Below are 17,258 nucleotides of genomic sequence, written 5' to 3'. Positions count from 1 at the left end.
CAGAAGCAGGAAGGCTAGGACAAAATGACTTAAAAGGGAAGTTACACCTCACATGGAAGGCAAGGGTGCAGCCCCTGTGAAACATGAAAAATGTAAATGGAAACTTGCAGAAAGCATGTCAAATGTTTACTTTCGTGTTTTGAAGGAGCCCCGTAAACTCAAATACACTCAGATGCCCAGGCAGTCTTTTCAGTGCTTCATGGCAGGCTTCGTGTGCACACAGAGGAAAGAGGCTCATAAACCAGATTATTTTGGCAACAGAATCATTTCTTGGTTGTTGCATTGTAAGAATCCTCTCTCCTTCCACAAGGGAGATAGGATTTTAGCAGCTCATTTGTAAAATACAGATTTTTCTCTATCTACCGTTAACAGTCACGTTTTCAAGGAAACAAAGAAGAAAGGGTCAGGAGAGCCTCAAGGTCAGGCCGCATCCTGGGAGCCATAAACACCATCGCTGTTCGAGTTGGAACTAAGAGGAGGCCGGAAGACTGGAGCAGCTTGCCTGACGTCCGAAAGGGCCAGGGATGCAGCTCAGGGCTTTCTGCATATCCGATGGTCGTCTTTGGGGTAGAGCTGGCGGCTTCTCCATGGAGGGGCTCCTTTCTTGTCTCCCAGCCTTCTGCACCCTGCCGGGCAGCTCATGAGCTGTGCTTGCTGTGCCTCATCTTCTTGGTTGTAGACTCTAGGATTTGGCTCTCAAGTCGCTTCTTGATTGCTCTGAATCTAAATAGCACAGCAGCCATAGATACTTAAACACTCAAAGGGCGGAATAGTGCTTTATTTAGAAAGAATGTGTATATTTAAATGTAGCTTTAAGGAGAGCAGAGGACAGATTTTATGAAAGCAGAGAATCAGTGGTCTCCGTATTTTGTGTTACCTGTAGAATTGTTGAGTAGGGCCCTGGATCTGTAAGTCATGTTGGGATCTTCTTGGAGGAGGGTCTGGATGGAGTTTCAAGGTAGCAGAAAAAAATGCGCCCACCCTCAAGGAATGGGATATAGGATTACATATGGATGCAGCCTTCCTGGATACATTAGCCTGCATTTGTCTTAGGAGAAGAAAAAACATTCTAAGAAAAATAATTAAGAAACCACCTGTAAATAGTAATCAGGGAACAAGTGAGTGTAGCCTCAGCAAACTGAGAGCATCCTTGTGATTTTAGCTTTGTCTAACTATGTTATGCCCAGGATATATGTTTATTTTTGTCCCGTTTTATGTCATCATGAACTTTGAATATGCTTTGGATGGCGATTCTGCCCATGTGGCCTGTGGGTCCTGGGAGTTGGAGTGGAGGCTGCTGAGTCCCCATAGGCAAAAGCACTGATTGTAGCCCAGCCACTGCCCATTAGCATAGGCCACAACTCTTTTGCAGATGTGTCTGTTCATAATGAAAAACCAAAAAACATATATTCTTACAAATTGTTAAATTCATCAGTTTGTTGACATGCGTTTCCTAAATTACTAGAGACTGAAAATGGTGGTTACCTTTGTCTTTTGTGAGCTAGGTAGAGAGGAGAGGATGCTGTTTTTGACAAAGGTTGGGAGAAGACAGTTTCTCTTGTAAACACTGAAAGACAAGAGTTGTGACCGTGTAGCTCTTTCTAGGTACAAGGGTATTTATATGCATTTGTTGGACAGATTAATTCTAGGGATTTTATTTTCTGCCTCAAATCCTGCCTGTGTGTAGGAACCTGTGAAATAAAGCATTGATTCCATTTGTATTTTTATTTGGAGTTGTGGTTAGGTGGTTTGCTTTTGTGTTTGCTGAGTATCTTTAAATATCATAAATATGATAGAGAATAATACTCTAACCATATAATACCCCACTTTCTTATTCTACTTACTTATGTCCAAACTCTATATATGGAAAATTAAGTGCATGTGACTAGAATACATGAGAATAGAAGATGAATTGTTGCGCAAAAAGATATTTCAGTAGAAGGTTAAGTTATATTTGCACAAAGTTTTAATTGGTTAGAAGTTAACAGAAATCACTTGCCAAGTGAACATGGTCTAGTGGAAAACACTTTTGCAGCCTGACCTTCACTTCTTTTCTAGATAGAAATGTGTAAGGACTTTGGCTTTTGCACATGTGTTAGAGACTTTTCATATGAAGTGCCATCTATTTTTTCCTTAGGGACTGACTCTGCTTTGACTTAATGATATACGCCCACCCCAGCTGTTTATGACTTAACAGGGTATATCTTCCATATGAAAATAGGGGAAGAGGGTAGAGAAGAAAGCTCTGAAGGCATTGCACACTGATGGATGCTTGTGTAGGTCTGTGAAGAAGGGACCGTAATGGACACATCCTAAACACATGGTGCAAATAGCATGTCCTTATGGTGCCAAATCATTTAGTAAGTGAATCCAGTGTCATCTTTAATTCGTAAACAATGTAAAGAAGACACTAGATGGTGCTGTAAACTAAGAAATGTATTGGTGATGGCGGTAAGGTGGTGCTAGAAGTTAAATCCTCTGCCCCAGGAGTTTCTCTGTCCTCCTTGCCTTTTCCTGGTCAGCACACCTAGCTTGCTGTTTGGAAGACATTTACTTGTGATGATTTATAAGCCCAATGCAAATGTGTTTCCCTGAGTTTATATCTATTTTAAAACTAAACCAACCTCAGTTTGCGAATGACAGTGAAACTAGATGAGATGTGAATTTGAGATCAGACAAGTTACTCAAATATTTGGGGCAAAGTTGATACCCAGTTTTCGAATGGGTTACTTAAAGAAGGAAAATAACTATTAACAACTTGATTGACAGCCATGTTGTTTGACCTATATTTATGCAGAAAATACATTCTTATAAATCTGTGTGAAGTGAAATTTTATATATAAAATTATTTTTTTCCTTCCCCTTTCAGTATTCCTCCCAGTGGGGCAGCCTCATGGAGAATATTTTGGCATCGGGTTAACATTAAAGAGACAATCTGAATATTCACTGCGAGAAGCATTTGTTTACTTGATTCTCCCACTTCTGTTACATGGCAGAAGGCCTTTCACAAATGGGTGATCATTGATCCACTTAGATTCATGGGACCGGACAAGAATTTTGCAGTTGGCCACATGCACAGAGGTGGCACACAGAGTCCTTACTGAGGTGGACCAGCTGACAGAATAGACGCCATAGGGATACTTATAAGAATTCAGTGTGATTTCAGTCTTATCTTAATGTAGTAATTAAAAAAAAATTGGTGTAGAATATGAAAAAGTGTCTTCTTTTGAATCAGACTTAAAACCCCTGTTTGGAAGATTTAACTGTCGTTCTTCATTAGAATTTAGTGAAGCTTGTAAGTCTGAGAACCATAAGTGATTTTATTATCTAAACAGATAAAATGCTAGTGAACCCCACAGGACGTTTTACGGTTGTTTCTAAAGTAGGGCATTTTAAATTTTCTAAAAAGTTTTATTTTTGCTCTAATGGCTCTGGAAAGTATGAAGGTTTGAAACATCCAGATAGAGTGGTTGGATTCAGTTTATGAAGATTATAACCTATTGAGTTATCAGATTGACCTGGCTTTATTGAAAAGATTCAGGATTGAATGTATTGAAGTAGAAAATAGTTGTACAAATAATCCATCTCAGAGGAGAGTAAAAGCATTTTGAGGACATGTGTTGCATTTATATTTTGGCATCTATTACCTGTATTTACTATTTACCTGAATAATGACAGAAGTACTTTACATTTGATCGAATTGCAGAGATGTGACCCAGGAATGATCTGGTTGACTGAGAGAAGGCTTAGCAGGAAAAGGATGGGAGACCCCGGGGGCTGCCTGCCTGGGGAGCACAGCCAGGGGCTGTTGGGAATGCATAGAGAGAAATAACTGTACATGAAAATTCCCCAGAGGGAATGAAAACATGTTATTTTCCTAGAAGAGAGCAGTCCCAGAGTGAGAACTGTACCACTGTTTTGTGTCCAAAGCAGGATAAAAGCCTGGCATTGAATTGGCAGCGTGGCCCCACAGCACACGTGCATGTGTGTAGCAGCCACAGCACATGCACGTGGCCCCACAGCACACGTGCATGTGTGCACGTGTGTAGACATGTTTGCATGTGTGCAGCATTGAGACCAACCTCCTGCATCACCCAAGACCGACTAGACTTACAGTGAACTTTGTGTTTTAGCCAGTATTGACTTTTTGATGGCCCATTGAGATAGAAATATTGAGCTGTTAATATGGTAAGTTAAGAGTGGCACTCGTGCTCATTGTTTTGCAGAGCTTCAATTAAGCAACTATTCCCTGTCAGCTAAATGGAGTGTAGGAGATGAGTGGGTGCATGATACATATGTTCTAGAACTTTCCTGAAGCCCCAGATCTGTGGTCTCTACTAGAACTTTTCCTCAAAATGAACACAGCAGTCTCAATAAATACAGAACTGAGGTCTCGTCTTTGGCAGGCAGAGTTCTCTGGACAGTAGTTTTTGCTCCAGCAGTTCACAGAGAGATTCTCCTCTGCCTAAGGCCACAACACAAGCCTTCGGGACCTCGGGGAGCTCAGGCAGGTACACGCCTGCCCCTCCAGGGGTCCCGATTTTTTGCCAACCAACTCTTCCCGCCCCCCCCGCCCCCCGCCACCTCCCCGGAACTATGAGCAAGAGTTCGCCTGCTGACTCTGAGTGTTCTCCCTTGTCATTAATTATTGATTATGCAGTAATTGTTAATTATTGATTCAGCACTTTGTCCTTTTAATATCTGGCCAGGATTAATATTTGACCACTCACAACCCGAACTATGGCAACATCTCTCTTCTTCCCTCCTTCCACACAGATCCTGGGCACACAGGGCCCTGCTTGCTGAGTCTCAGCTGCTGATTTCACCCAGTCCGCATCTTCGGATCCATCTGATCCATCTTTCTAAGGCACCCTTCCTCTTCCAGCCTGCTGCTCCCCAGCCCCTGCCCTCTCCCCTGGGCCTGAGTTGAATGTGGCCTCTGTTCTTCCAGCAGGGGCTGTGCTGGCCGGGCCTCAGTGGTCTCATCGCTGCCATTTCAGCAGCCTCCCTTCTGTCCTCACCCCTCCCTTCTGTCTGTCTGTCTTCACCAGGATCTTGAGTGTGATCTGGCTAAACCCTGATCGTACTGTCCCACTCACCCCAGAAGCCGAAGCACTACCCCCGGGGTGACCCTGCCCCCTCCACACCCTCTGCACTACTGTGGCTGCCCAGGACCGACCTCCCTCCTTGTTGTCATTTGGTTTCCTTATGTCTTATCTTGTTATGCCCTTTAACCTTGGGAGATGAGGGGAGCCCTTTAAAACAAAAGCCTTCCGAGCCAGAGGGCAGAGTGCCCCTCTGGAGCTTCTGTGAGGAGCACACACCTGGTAGGGGAGAATGAGGGCTGCAAAGCTTGTTTTCATTACTGCTTATGTGACCTTGGGCAGGTGATTTTCTTCCAGGCCTGTTTCCTCAGCTTTTAAGCCAGGTTAATAACGACCACATTTTGTTATTTTGTAAGAAATAGATGAAATAGGGCTAATAAATAACATCTTCCTGTTTACTGTGTGCCAAGCTCTGTTATAAAGCAGATAATAACTAACTTAGTCCTTACAACCCCCCTGTGGGGTGGACACTATCGCTAAGATCATGTTAGAGTCTAGGACTCTTAAGAAATAGGAAGCCCATGTCCCAGGCCCTGCGCCCAGAGCCAGTAGGAGCCGGCCAGGGTGAGCAAGTTTGCAAGTGCCAGTCTCTGCTTTCCTTCCTACCAACCAAACACTGTAGCCTTTGGTAGGAAGAGGGTCTTGCTGTCTGTGACCCTGAGCCCGTGTGTGTTAAGTCTGCTTCTCCAGAGAAACAGAGATAGGGCTGCAACCCATTCAATAGGCTATATACAGAGAGACATATGTATTTTAGGAATTGGCTCAGGACACTGTGGAGGCTAGCAAGTTCAAAATCTGCAGGGCAGGTTGGCAGGCCGGACGTCCAGGGAAGGGTTGCAGTTCAGGTCTGGAGGCAAAGTTCTATCTTTCCTCTTGGAGGCCGGGCTTTTTCTTCTCTTCAGGTCTTCAGGTGATGGGCTGAGGCCCTCTCACATGAGGAAGAACAATCTGCTTTACTCAAAGTCTGTGGTTTAAATGTTAATTGCATCTAAAAAATACCTTCACAGCATCTAGTCTAGTCTAGTGTTTAGCTAAAACCCGGCACCATAGCCCAGCCAAGTTGACGCATAAAACCAACCATCGCAGTCTCTGTGTGCTCATTCCTCCCTTTCTGAAGGGCATTTTCCGCTCTCTCTCTCTCGCTTACTCTCTGTGCCATTGTGGCTTCTCTCTCTGCACTGCCCCATGCAGAGAGAGAAGATGTGAAGATGGGCTTCCTTCTGCACTCTGGCCAATCAAGAGGATGGGTGGGCACCCGAAGCCCACAGGCATGTGTTGTAGTAGCAGCCACACATAAACCTCTGTCACAGTTTCAGCTCCTACTTAACCTTTCTGGGCTGGAACCAGTGTCAGTGTTGGGTGCTGCTCTGTTTCTGTCTCTTGTTTCACTTCTGGAATCCCAGAGAGGAGAGAGTCCTGATCTTGGGAGACACCTGTGATTCAGTCAGCTGAGTCCAGGCCAGTGGGGTCGTGCTATGCAGCTATGGCTGTGTGTGGCCTACCGGAGTGGGTGGGGAAGAGAGAACGGGGTGCTGAAGGGAACTGAGCAGATGCTCCAAATGGCTTCTGCCTGGAGACAGGTAGAAATGCAGCCCAGCTCTAATGATTGAATTGCCTCGCAATGTCAATCATGATGAATACATGTAATATGCATGCTTCCATACAGTCATACTTCTCTCAGTGTTGCCCCACTACCCCTCACGTAACATTTGAAAAATAGGATTGAGGTTTGGAACCTGATCACCAAGATGTACATTTGGGTTTGATTGCTCTCCACTGCTAAAGTTTCTTTTTTGCTCTTGCCTTTTTCTGTGCAGAGGATGATGTGGACCTGGAAGTCCTGGTGAACGATATGAACGCATCCCTGGAGAGCCTGTACTCAGCCTGCAGCATGCAGTCAGACACGGTGCCCCTCCTGCAGAATGGCCAGCATGCCCGCAGCCAACCTCGGGCTTCAGGCCCTCGGTCCGTCCAGCCACAGGTGTCCCCGAGGCAGAGGGTGCAGCGCTCCCAGCCTGTGCACATCCTTGCTGTCAGGTAGGTCCAGGCCTCGCGGGCAGAGCCTTCTCCAAGGGTGAGAGCTGTCAACAGGGACATCTCTCTCTGTGAATTAAATGGTCTTGGGGGGAACAGTGTTGGCCTTGCAAAACCAAGAGGCACATACATTCCTTTGATGGGATAATGGATACACTGAGTGTGTGTGGTGTGCCGTGCTTGGGTTGAACTTTGTAGCCAGTTCAATTCCAGTACCTTTTATTGAGCGCCTGCTATGTGCAAGGCACTGTGCTAGGTAGAGGGATATGCAAGAAAACCACCAGAGGAAAAATCTCTGGGAAGATTGAAAGAACAGTCATGGAACTGATTGCATGCCCCAAGCCCTCACTACCCAGAGTAGGATTGGGAGGCTAGCAGCTACAGCACCCCCTGGAGCTTGTCGTGTAACCCCAGACCTCCCTCGGAGTTGCATTTGGCCACATTCCTCTGCTAATTCATGGGTAGGCACATCTCTGTGGAAACAGGGAGGCTGGAGGGAGGAACATGCTGGGGACGTTGAAGGAGGTTCCTGGGAGGTGGGATCTCTGAACAGATGTCAAAGGGTGGTAGGAGCTCAGATAGATGGAGGCAGAGGTTTTATAAGCAGAAGGGATGGTGCAGATGGAGGCCAGTGCTGAAACACTTTGTGTGCCCTTTTCAGGAGCCACATGGGAAAGAGTTCTGGACAGGTGCGTGAAGGGGCTGGGTTTGAGTTTTGACCCCAGCATTCTGGCTGCCAGGGGTCATGGGGGCAGTGGTAGAGGGCAGCAGGGTTGGCACAGCATGGCTGATTTGGAAGCCGTTTCAGGAGCCCCCGAATGGAAGATGATTGTGTGCTGCCCGAGGATGAAGAAACGGGATTTGAGCGCGTTGCTGAGGAGGAGCAGCTGCGTTTTGCCAGCACTTGAATTTTGCCAGGGCTGTGAGGAGACAGAGAGTATGTGGAGGGTGACTTGGATTTTGTCTCGAGTGCCTGGGAGGAGGGTGTCTAGAGAACGGTCATGTTGAAGGAGAAGGTGCTGCGAGTACCTTAGACATTCTGAATGAAGATCTTTGTAGAGTCAAGCTGAGAGCCAGGGGCAGCCCTCAAGGATCGGCCTGTCTGCCCTGCTACAGTCCATGGCGGGGATGGCGTGGGGCCCCGTGGGACCCTGCCTGCTTCTCTGGGCCTTCGTGGAGGATGTACAGCCATCTCTGCTGGGACTGCCCCTTGCCCTCATTGGCCTCTGTCAGGATGGGGTTCTGGTGCCTCCTGTCTCAGCACCCCGTCTTCCGGGGAGCTCCGTTCATTTCCAGGGATCTTCCTTGCTTCTAGAAACTTCTGAGAGTTTTCTTTGTGGTGTGACATCTTCGGTCTTCCGCAGCCCAGATAATCACCTTGCTCCAGGTGGCCGCTGTTTCTTATGGAGGGGAGAGGGTGCAGTGGCCCTGGGGCCTGTGGTCAGCTGCCTCGCCAGCTTCCCACCCCAGCTTCTCCTCCGACTTCTCACTTTTTGTCATATTCATTGATGCTGAATGATGCCTGTCCCAGGGTTTGTTCGACTTCGTTCTTTGAAAGATGACCCCTTGTACTTAGCTCTTGTACTTAGCTAAGTCTAGTGGGAGAGCTGTTTTTCTCTTGGGAGCATCACAGTAGCCTTGGGGAGCGCCTGGGAATATAGAGTTGCAGTCGCATGGCGAAGGTGCCTGAGGGTGGGCTGGAAAGCCAGAAAGCCTGCCTCCCTGCTGGAGTAGTTGCCCAGGACCCTTGAACCTCGAGTTCTGGCTGAACTTGCCCATATGTGCCCCAGGGCTGCCTGCGCTAAGTCCCCGGGGTGGAGGGGCAGTCTTGCTCTGTGGGACAGCAAAGCCCTCTCCCTACAGGGTCACAGGCACTATTCCTTGGGCCCAGACTCTTCTCACTGGTGTCCTCTCAGATAAGTAGTTTTGTTTCTCACTTTCAGGTGGATTAAAAAATAGTGTGGTTATCAATCTAGAATCACCAAAGATTTATTTTGTGGAGTGAGGCCATTCGCTGAGCACTTACTGTGTGCAGATGCTGATGAGCTCCTCCTTTGTTATCAGTGTCCTCAGAGGGAGGTGGTGTGGGTTACCCTTGCTTCCCAGGTGAGGAAACCGAGGCACAGTGGGGCGATAACTTGGCCCACTGCAGCAGGTGGGAAGTGGCTACGCAGCAGGCCGCTGGGTACCGGGGAGCACGGAGCATGGTACACACTGCAGAGGAACTTCCCAGGGGCTGCCATGCAACCCAAAGGGAGCTGGGGTGCAGGCAGGGTATGGGCAGAGGAGACGCTTGGAAAGGGCAAGAAGGCCTCACACACAGGAGAGCTGACGGGTGAGCCGATTCTGTATGGAGAAGCAACCCAGGCTTTTGAGAGTGCAAGGGCCACACATGTGTTCTAGACAAACACAAGTGGGCGAGGGCGCAGGCACAGAGCAGAAGGACCCCGCACCTCGCCACACCGGCTCTGCAGTTCCTGCCACCATTACTGACATCCCTAAATCTCAGCACCCCACTCATAGTCACTGTCCCTTCTATTGTGAGCCTCTTTCGTGGGGATTTTTTTGTCTTTGGGTGATGTCCCTTAGTCTTACCTTAGGCGATGTCTCTGAGCCACTTTAAAGTCAACACAGGACTTTTTAAAATGCTCAAAACAACCCAATAAAGAGATAAGCTTTTGTGGACACTGAAACATCAGATTATCTCTTTGGGGTGAAGTCACTGGCTAGAAGCCGTGGACTGGAATGTCCTGAAAGTGGCACTGGCCACCCCTTTTATCCATCTCCTCCTGTACGACAACAGCCAGACCTTTCAGTTGGATGCCTTGCCAAGGCTGAGGCTGTTATGGGAAGAGTGGGATTTGTTCGCAGTAAAAATAAACTTTCTGGCATGTCATCAAACCATTATAGGAACAGCTTTCCTGTATTTCACAGCACTGATTCCCTTCATGCCATGTGAGTTCTCATAATTTTAAATCCATGCATCATTTGCTGGTCTATGTGGGATAGCTAGCTGGATCTTCCTTTAAAAATAGGGACAGTTGGTAAAAGAGAAAAAGTAAAGTGGTCACAAAGTGTGTTTTTGTAGTGGCAAATCTCCCAGGAAAGCTAATGGATTGTTGATTTTGTGAAATCGTAAAAATGGTAAAAAAAAATTACTTGAAGACACAGCCTGTAAAGGGGGTTTCTGAGGTGTGTTTAAACATGGGGAGGGATTGGAAATGCCGAGTGAAGATAATGTGAGGTTTGCTCCCCTCTCCTTGAAAGTAGGAGGCTGTGGACAGGGCCGCGTGGCCTCAGGAAGGGTGGAGGAGGCTGTGTGCCCAGGAGTGCCCTGGAGGTGTGGGCCAGAAGTTACTCTACAGAGGGGAGGCGCCGGGCACTTGGCATTTGCTTTGACTTTGAACTTGATGTCTGTGCTGTTCACAGTTGCTTCTGATTCGTCATACTGTGCGTGTGTTGCATAGTTGTATGACAAGTGGGTTGTGCATTTTTCTGAGGAGGGAACAGATGCCCCTGGAGAAGTGCCAGAAAAGTAGAGGTGGTGCGTGGATTCAGCATGTGTTTCTAAGGTGTGTTTCTAATGTGGACACAGGCTTTGGGAGGACAGATATGTGAAGCTATAATTTCGAATTAATTCAGTATCAACAACCTTTTTATATAAATAAGCATCCATTGCATAATTCAAGTGAGAACACACAAAGCCTTTTCTTGTATTTTGTTTGATTAGATTAATGCTCATTTCAAGGACATTGACAAACACTTGTCCTCATGAAAACGCTCCTGTGCAGAAAACCTTTCACACATTAGGTATTCACTGATCAAACGGATGAGGTATTTGGAGCTGATGCCATGTCAGGCACTGAGTGCCGCCTGAGATGAGCACGCACCCAGGACAACAGAACCTCTGCACCCCCGTCCCCCCCGGGATGCCTAATGAAGAAGAGAATTGATACCAGATATCCTTTGGGTCTGAGAATGACGACTTGTAATTTTTTAAAGTTTTCCTTTTAGTAAAATACATGTAACATAAAATTTACCATATTAACTGTTTTTTCAGGGTATGATTCAGTAGTAGTAATGCACACTCACAATGGTTGTACAATCTCCAGAACTTTCTCATCTTGTGAAACTGAAACTCTGTCCCCAATAAATAGCAACTCCCCATTCCCCTCCCCTTAGTCCCTTGCAGCCACCATTCTACTTTCTATGGGTTTGAATATGCTACCTACCTCACTGTGTGAAATCACACGGTGTCTCTGGTTTTGTGACTGGCATGTTTGACTCTGCATAATGTCTTCGGGATTCATCCTGTTGTAGCCTGTGTCAGAATGTGCTTCCTTTTTCATGGCCTAGTAGTGGTCCATGGTATGAATATGCCACATTTTGTTCATCCATTCATCCATCTGCAGATCCTTGGGTTGCCTTTGCTTGTTGACTATTGTGAAGGATGCCACTGTGAACGTGGACATGCCAGTGACTCCTAGAAGCCCTGTGTCCCGCTCTCTGGGTGTATCACCACAGTGGTAAGACTGGGTCATGTGGGGAATGGCAGCTTTTAACAGGCACTTATCCCTGCCTTCCAGGCGCCTTCAAGAGGAAGACCAGCAATTTAGAACCTCGTCTCTGCCGGCCATCCCCAATCCTTTTCCTGAACTCTGTGGCCCTGGGAGCCCCCCTGTGCTCACGCCGGGTTCTTTACCTCCGAGCCAGGCCGCTGCAAAGCAGGTGAGTGTGCCTCTGGCTGGAGCCCAGGCTTAGGGATGTGCCAGATTATTGGGATCTGCACAGATCTGCCAGATTATTACTTTGGGAAGAAGGGCGGGAAGTCCTGGGATCTTCTCTCTCCGTTCTTTTCTTGTTGTCCAATGAGGCTGATACAGTTTGGATGTTGTCCTCTCCAAATCTCATGTGGAATTGTAATCCCCAGTTTTGGAGGCAGGGCCTGGTGGGAGGTGATTGGATCTTGTGGGTAGATCCCTCATGACTTGCTGCTGTCCTCACGATAGTGAGTTCTCACGAGATCTGGTTATTTAAAAGTGCGTGGCTTCTCTTCCTCTTACTCCCACTCCTGCAGTTCCTGCTTTGCCTTCTGGCATGATTGTAAGCTCCTAAGTCCTCCCCAGAAGCCGAGCACATGCCCGCACTATGCTTCCTGTGCAGGCTGCAGAATCGTGAACCAATTAAACCTCTTTTCATTATTGATCTAAACTCCATGTATCTGTATATTTTAGAAAAAGTCTCATAAAAATGGCAAATAATAACAATGATTGATGTTTAAAGATGAATCTTAGTTCTTTGAAAATGTTTCACCACTCACCACTGGCTCAATAATAGATGTGAAAATGCTGGGCTCACCCGGACAGCTGGATGTCCGTAATGGGAGTTGAAGAGTTTCTGTCTTGTAGTCCTGACTTTGAATATGATCTGCTGAAAGCAGAAAAGTTTCCACTGGACCCACAGGGCAATAGCCCCCTTTTTGAACTTGTAGTTTCTATTTAAAGTAGATCCATGAAATAGATAGGACACAACCATTGTCCCCATGTGAGGAAACTGAGGCACAGAGCGTTTCAGTAACATGTCCAAGGTCAAACAGCCAGCAAGTCAGCTTAGCAGAGAAACCGCCAGAGAAAAGGGTTGAAAGTTCCTCCCCACCAGTTGGCAGGGCTGTGAGCCGGGATGGGCTGCAGCCTCTGGAGGAACACCCCTAGAAGTGGAGGTGATCATTAGAACCGCAGCATCTGATGTTTATGGAGTGAGGGATTTCTGTGTGCCAGGCCTTGTTGTAAGTGGTGGATATGTTTACTTTTTGTTTATTTGTATGTTCATTTCCTCCTCATGCCATCCCATATGAATTAAGTATGCATATTCCCTCTGTTCCACAGTTGAGGGAAGGGAGGCCCCTATAAGCAGCTGATCTGAGTGTGGCTGGGACCTGATGGTGCGGCTGAGTGTGACCCGGCCTCAGGATCGGAGCCTGTGATTGTAGCCACTATGCTGATCGGCTTCCCGGGACCTTGACTTTCCTGCTGCTACATGCATGTTGTTTAGAAGTTATTTTGCCCTTCTACTTGAATCATCTCTTCTCCCTACTTGCTCTCACTTCCCTACCTTTGCTGTTCTCAAGTGGGACAGACCAGTCATCCCTTTCTCTGCAAATCTGCCTGTCCCGTGCCATGCAAGGTCTGCCCTCTTGAGAGATAGACCTTTCTTCCATTACCCGCTGGCTCCCAAGTACGGGTCCCGTTCTGACCTCAGGCCCCCGGAGCAGGCTGCATTATGGCACTATCAAAACTTAGAAGGTGAGGTAAGTGTCCCTCATCTGGGAGCCAGCACTGGCTGGGCTTGTGCACTTTGTCACATGTCTAAAGTGCATCTGGGATGTCTACCTCGCCGGTGACCTTCTGCTTCAAAAAAGGATCCAGACAAGCTGTCTGTGGGTTTTGTCACTGAGGTTGTTTACAGAGCTGCCCTTTCTAAAATAAGACCATGAAAATATTATCGGGCTCTCTCAGCCTTTGGCAAGAAAACTGGCCTCCACCCCCAGGGATTGTCCAAATTTGTAAGCAGAACAAGGAAACCAGGGAATTTTGCCTGCTGGTGTTTTTCTTGGGATCAGAGCTAGTTCCCCATGAGAACGTGGCATTGGTGTCTGTGTCACTAATGTCCTGAAGCCCACAGAAATAAGAGCAGGAAGGATGTTTCTCACTCAGAACTACTTGTAGAAAGTCCTTGTTCTTTGTTCTTTTTTTTTTTTTTTTTTTTTTTTCCGACTTGCTTGAAGGGACGTTTCTTTATCTGTACTTGGTGTTGACTTCTGATCTCATGAAAAGTGTGTTTTCCTGACGCAGTGGGTAGCAAGTGCTAGACAACCTCCAGCCACTTCCTGGGGCTTTGGATCTAGGATCACGATGGGGGACGGTACTGGGCAAAGAGCTTTGGCTCCATTCCTTGCCCCTTGCTTGAGGAAAAGAAAAATCTAATGTTCTTATTCCCTTCATTCAAGTCAGAGGAAGTAATGCTGAGACCAAGGTCTAGTCAAGGATTCTGAAGTAGTAGAAAAATTGACAAAGTGGACCCGATACATAAAGTAGCTTCACTCATGGGTAAGAAGTCAGTTAACACAGAAAAAGAATAAAGCATAACGAAATCTATGGAAGGTAATGGGATAATGAGGTTATTGGAAACTTCCCCATTCATGTCATTTTGTTCACTATTAAATAGCAGATTCATGAAGGAGGGAAAGGAGGGAACAGGGGAGGAAAAAGTAGAGATATTTAAACATCCATGAGAAAGGAAAAATCATTCTTGCCCAAGCTTTGTAGTCAAAGCCTTCTGAAATTCCCACACAGGCATTGGTACCTTTCTTCTGCCTCTCTCATTTATTTATTTATTTTTTTTGAGACGGAGTCTCGCTCTGTCCCCCAGGCTGGAATACAGTGGTGCAATCTCGGCCCACTGCAAGCTCCGCCTCCTGGATTCACGCCATTCTCCTGCCTCAACCTCCCGAGTAGCTGGGACTACAGGCGCCCGCCACCACACTCGGCTAATTTTTTGTATTTTTAGTAGAGATGGGGTTTCACCATGTTAGCCAGGATGGTCTCGATCTTCTGACCTCATGATCCGCCCACCTTGACCTCCCAAAATGCTGGGATTACAGGCGTGAGCCATTGCACCCGGCCCTGTCTGTCTCCTTTTTAAGTGACTCCTTGGTAGCTCTGTAATGCGATAAGAGAGATCAGATGCTGGTGTCCAGAGACCCCAGGTCTGAGAGCAAGCAACTGCCATGACGTGGACCTGGCGTTCCTCACATTATGCTGAGCCCCTGGCCCGCATGCCAGGGGAGAGTGGCAGTGGTCTCACTGCAGCATTTATGGGCCTTCACGGGTCTGAGTTCCACCTGCAGCTCTGGTGTGGCTCCTTTCTAGACATGTAAGATACAAGCTCAGTGCCCTGTAAAGGCTGCAGGCCACAGGACTTAATGAAAGGAAGGAGGGGAGGGAAAATTCTGCATGGGAGCAGTCGTGGGTAGAGAAGAGCCATCAGCGTCCTATTCAGCAGCACGAGATTCCTCCAATGCCACCTCCCTCTGAGCTCTCTCCCTACACTCAACTTGAGCCCCTACAACGGCCGGGGCTTTTGCCAGACCCTGAGACTAAGAGGTTGGCCGCAAAGTGGGCCCTGCTCTCGTGAGCTAAGCATGATGGTGACAGAGTGAAGAGCTATCTGAGAGGAAGCAGGATGGAGTAGTTGGTGGTCTAGGACTTGACAGGCATGCGCCAAAAAGAAAGCAGCCATTACTCTATCTAGAAGGACAAGGAGGTCTTCCCCAGCTGCCTTGTGTCTTCTCCCTGGGGATCCCAGAGCATGCAGCAGCCCCAGGCAGGCTTACCAAGTTCTTCCACGATGACTGCACCCTGGCTTTGTGACCCTGCATTGGCCAGGTTCTTCCTGAGTGCCGTGCCGAGTTTGCTAAAGGTACCCACGGGGCTTGCCTGAGTCATCTGGGTTGGCGGGAATAGCTGAGTTGCAAACTTGTGATCCTCCAGCTGGGGGAGACTTACACCAGCGCAAAGGGGGCTACTTCTGATCGGAGATCCACGTGCTGGGACGTCACCATCCAACAGCCCACTTGTTCCTTCCTGCCTTGCTGTCCTTCACTTGCCCTGGATTCAACCTCCTCACCCTGCCCAGGCTCTGCTTCCTCTTCTGGGTCTGTGGTCCTGCCCAGGTGCTTCTACAGGAGCAGTACAGGGTCGGTCTCACCTCCCCGGTCCTGCCCAGGCTTGTTGATACCCCCACCTGGGTTGGCACCCACCCTGCAGCTGCTCAGCATTGCGCCGGGGGAGCCCCAAGAGCAGTTTGCCCAACGTGCTATGGGTTCCACACCTGGGTAGTAGTTTATGGAGTGAGGGATTTCTGTGTGCCAGGCCTTCTGTGTGCCAGACCCTTGATGGAAGCATGGAAATCTGGAGCTGGTAAACCCAGACACCTCTACCCACCTCTGCCACTGGCTCATGGGCCTTCACTGGTGTTTGGGTGGTCATAAATAGTGTGAGATGTTTTGGAGTTGTCTGTCTAGACTTCTTGGGCTTTCTGTTTTATTTTGTTGTTGATGATGAATTTTCAAAGAGCAATGTTTTGGCCTGTTTGGTAATATTTAAGCCAGAGTCTGTTGGTCTTGCGTTTACCTGAGGTTGTACTCTCTGGCTTCACCATTAAAGCGGGAGAGCACACAGACCTGTTCCCTCACGGAAGAGCAGACATCCTCCTTTGCTCCAGGAGAGTGCGTAGAGGAACCGTACTGTATGGTTTTACATAGTGTCTGTTAGAGGTGACAGCAGTCCTCCTTGTCACCAGTGAGTGACTTTCGTCAGAAGGTATGGATTCTGGGGTGATCATTCCATCATTTATTAAATGGGATTTAATTTTATTCAGTGATTTGATTTATTTCAGTTTAATAATATCTCCTCATTGACTTACCAAAACAGCAAATACATAAGAATTCCTTTCTGAGTGTTTAATTTCTTTCCTCCAAAAGGTGGTGAAATTAAATTAGTCAGTGTTCAGGAAACTGGATATTTGTGGTAAGAATCAACAGGGCATTTTTAACTGCTTTATGACTCATTTGAAAAGACAGGCTGTTGTGGGTAAGGGTGATTGATACAGCAAAGACTTGTGAGCCCTGAGGCCAAGCACCATGCCCCTGTCGAAGAGGCTGGGCCCATGGTCTAGTTGGTGCCACTGGGCCTCTATGGTGAGGCTCCCTTTGCTCTTGGTGCCCTGGCAGACACAGGTCGCGGTGGTCCTCCTTTGCGTCAGACCCACTGGGGCCTTCTGAGTTGAGGAAGCACCACGAAGTGTGCCTGGAGCTGGCCTCGGGTGTCGGGAGGGAGGGGCACCACAGGAGGACATGATCCGAGACCTGGGGCTTGGGCTGGGTGCCAGACAATCCTGGGTAAATACCAGAGCTGTCCGCCCGACCCCCCCCAACACACACTGTAGAGGACCCTGACAGGCGGGCTGGCCCCCCGCCACGGCCTGGTGACTGTCTCCCTCTGGTGCACCTCTTTAAGGTCATGGGAGGGGAGAGAAAGGTGAGTGGGGTGCCATTTTCCT

At 47.8% G+C, this 17,258-nt stretch overlaps 1 protein-coding gene across 2 annotated transcripts in view; it reads left to right on the top strand.

Annotated features, from left to right (window-relative positions):
- Positions 1-17,258, top strand: part of GRB10 (growth factor receptor bound protein 10) — a 196,864-nt gene that overhangs the window by 112,224 nt on the left and 67,382 nt on the right. For both annotated transcript variants that reach the window (XM_023232057.1, XM_023232056.1), the window contains 2 exons: positions 6,923-7,142; positions 11,726-11,867. In XM_023232057.1, the coding sequence (XP_023087825.1) occupies positions 6,958-7,142; positions 11,726-11,867 (327 nt within the window). In that variant the 5' untranslated portion in view covers positions 6,923-6,957. The remainder of the gene's footprint in view (positions 1-6,922; positions 7,143-11,725; positions 11,868-17,258) is intronic.

The sequence above is a fragment of the Piliocolobus tephrosceles genome, chromosome 8 (genome assembly GCF_002776525.5).
Source record: "Piliocolobus tephrosceles isolate RC106 chromosome 8, ASM277652v3, whole genome shotgun sequence".
NCBI classification, from domain to species: domain Eukaryota; kingdom Metazoa; phylum Chordata; class Mammalia; order Primates; family Cercopithecidae; genus Piliocolobus; species Piliocolobus tephrosceles.
Note: the sequence above shows the minus strand (reverse complement) of the source record. Positions and strands in the feature narration are given on the sequence as shown.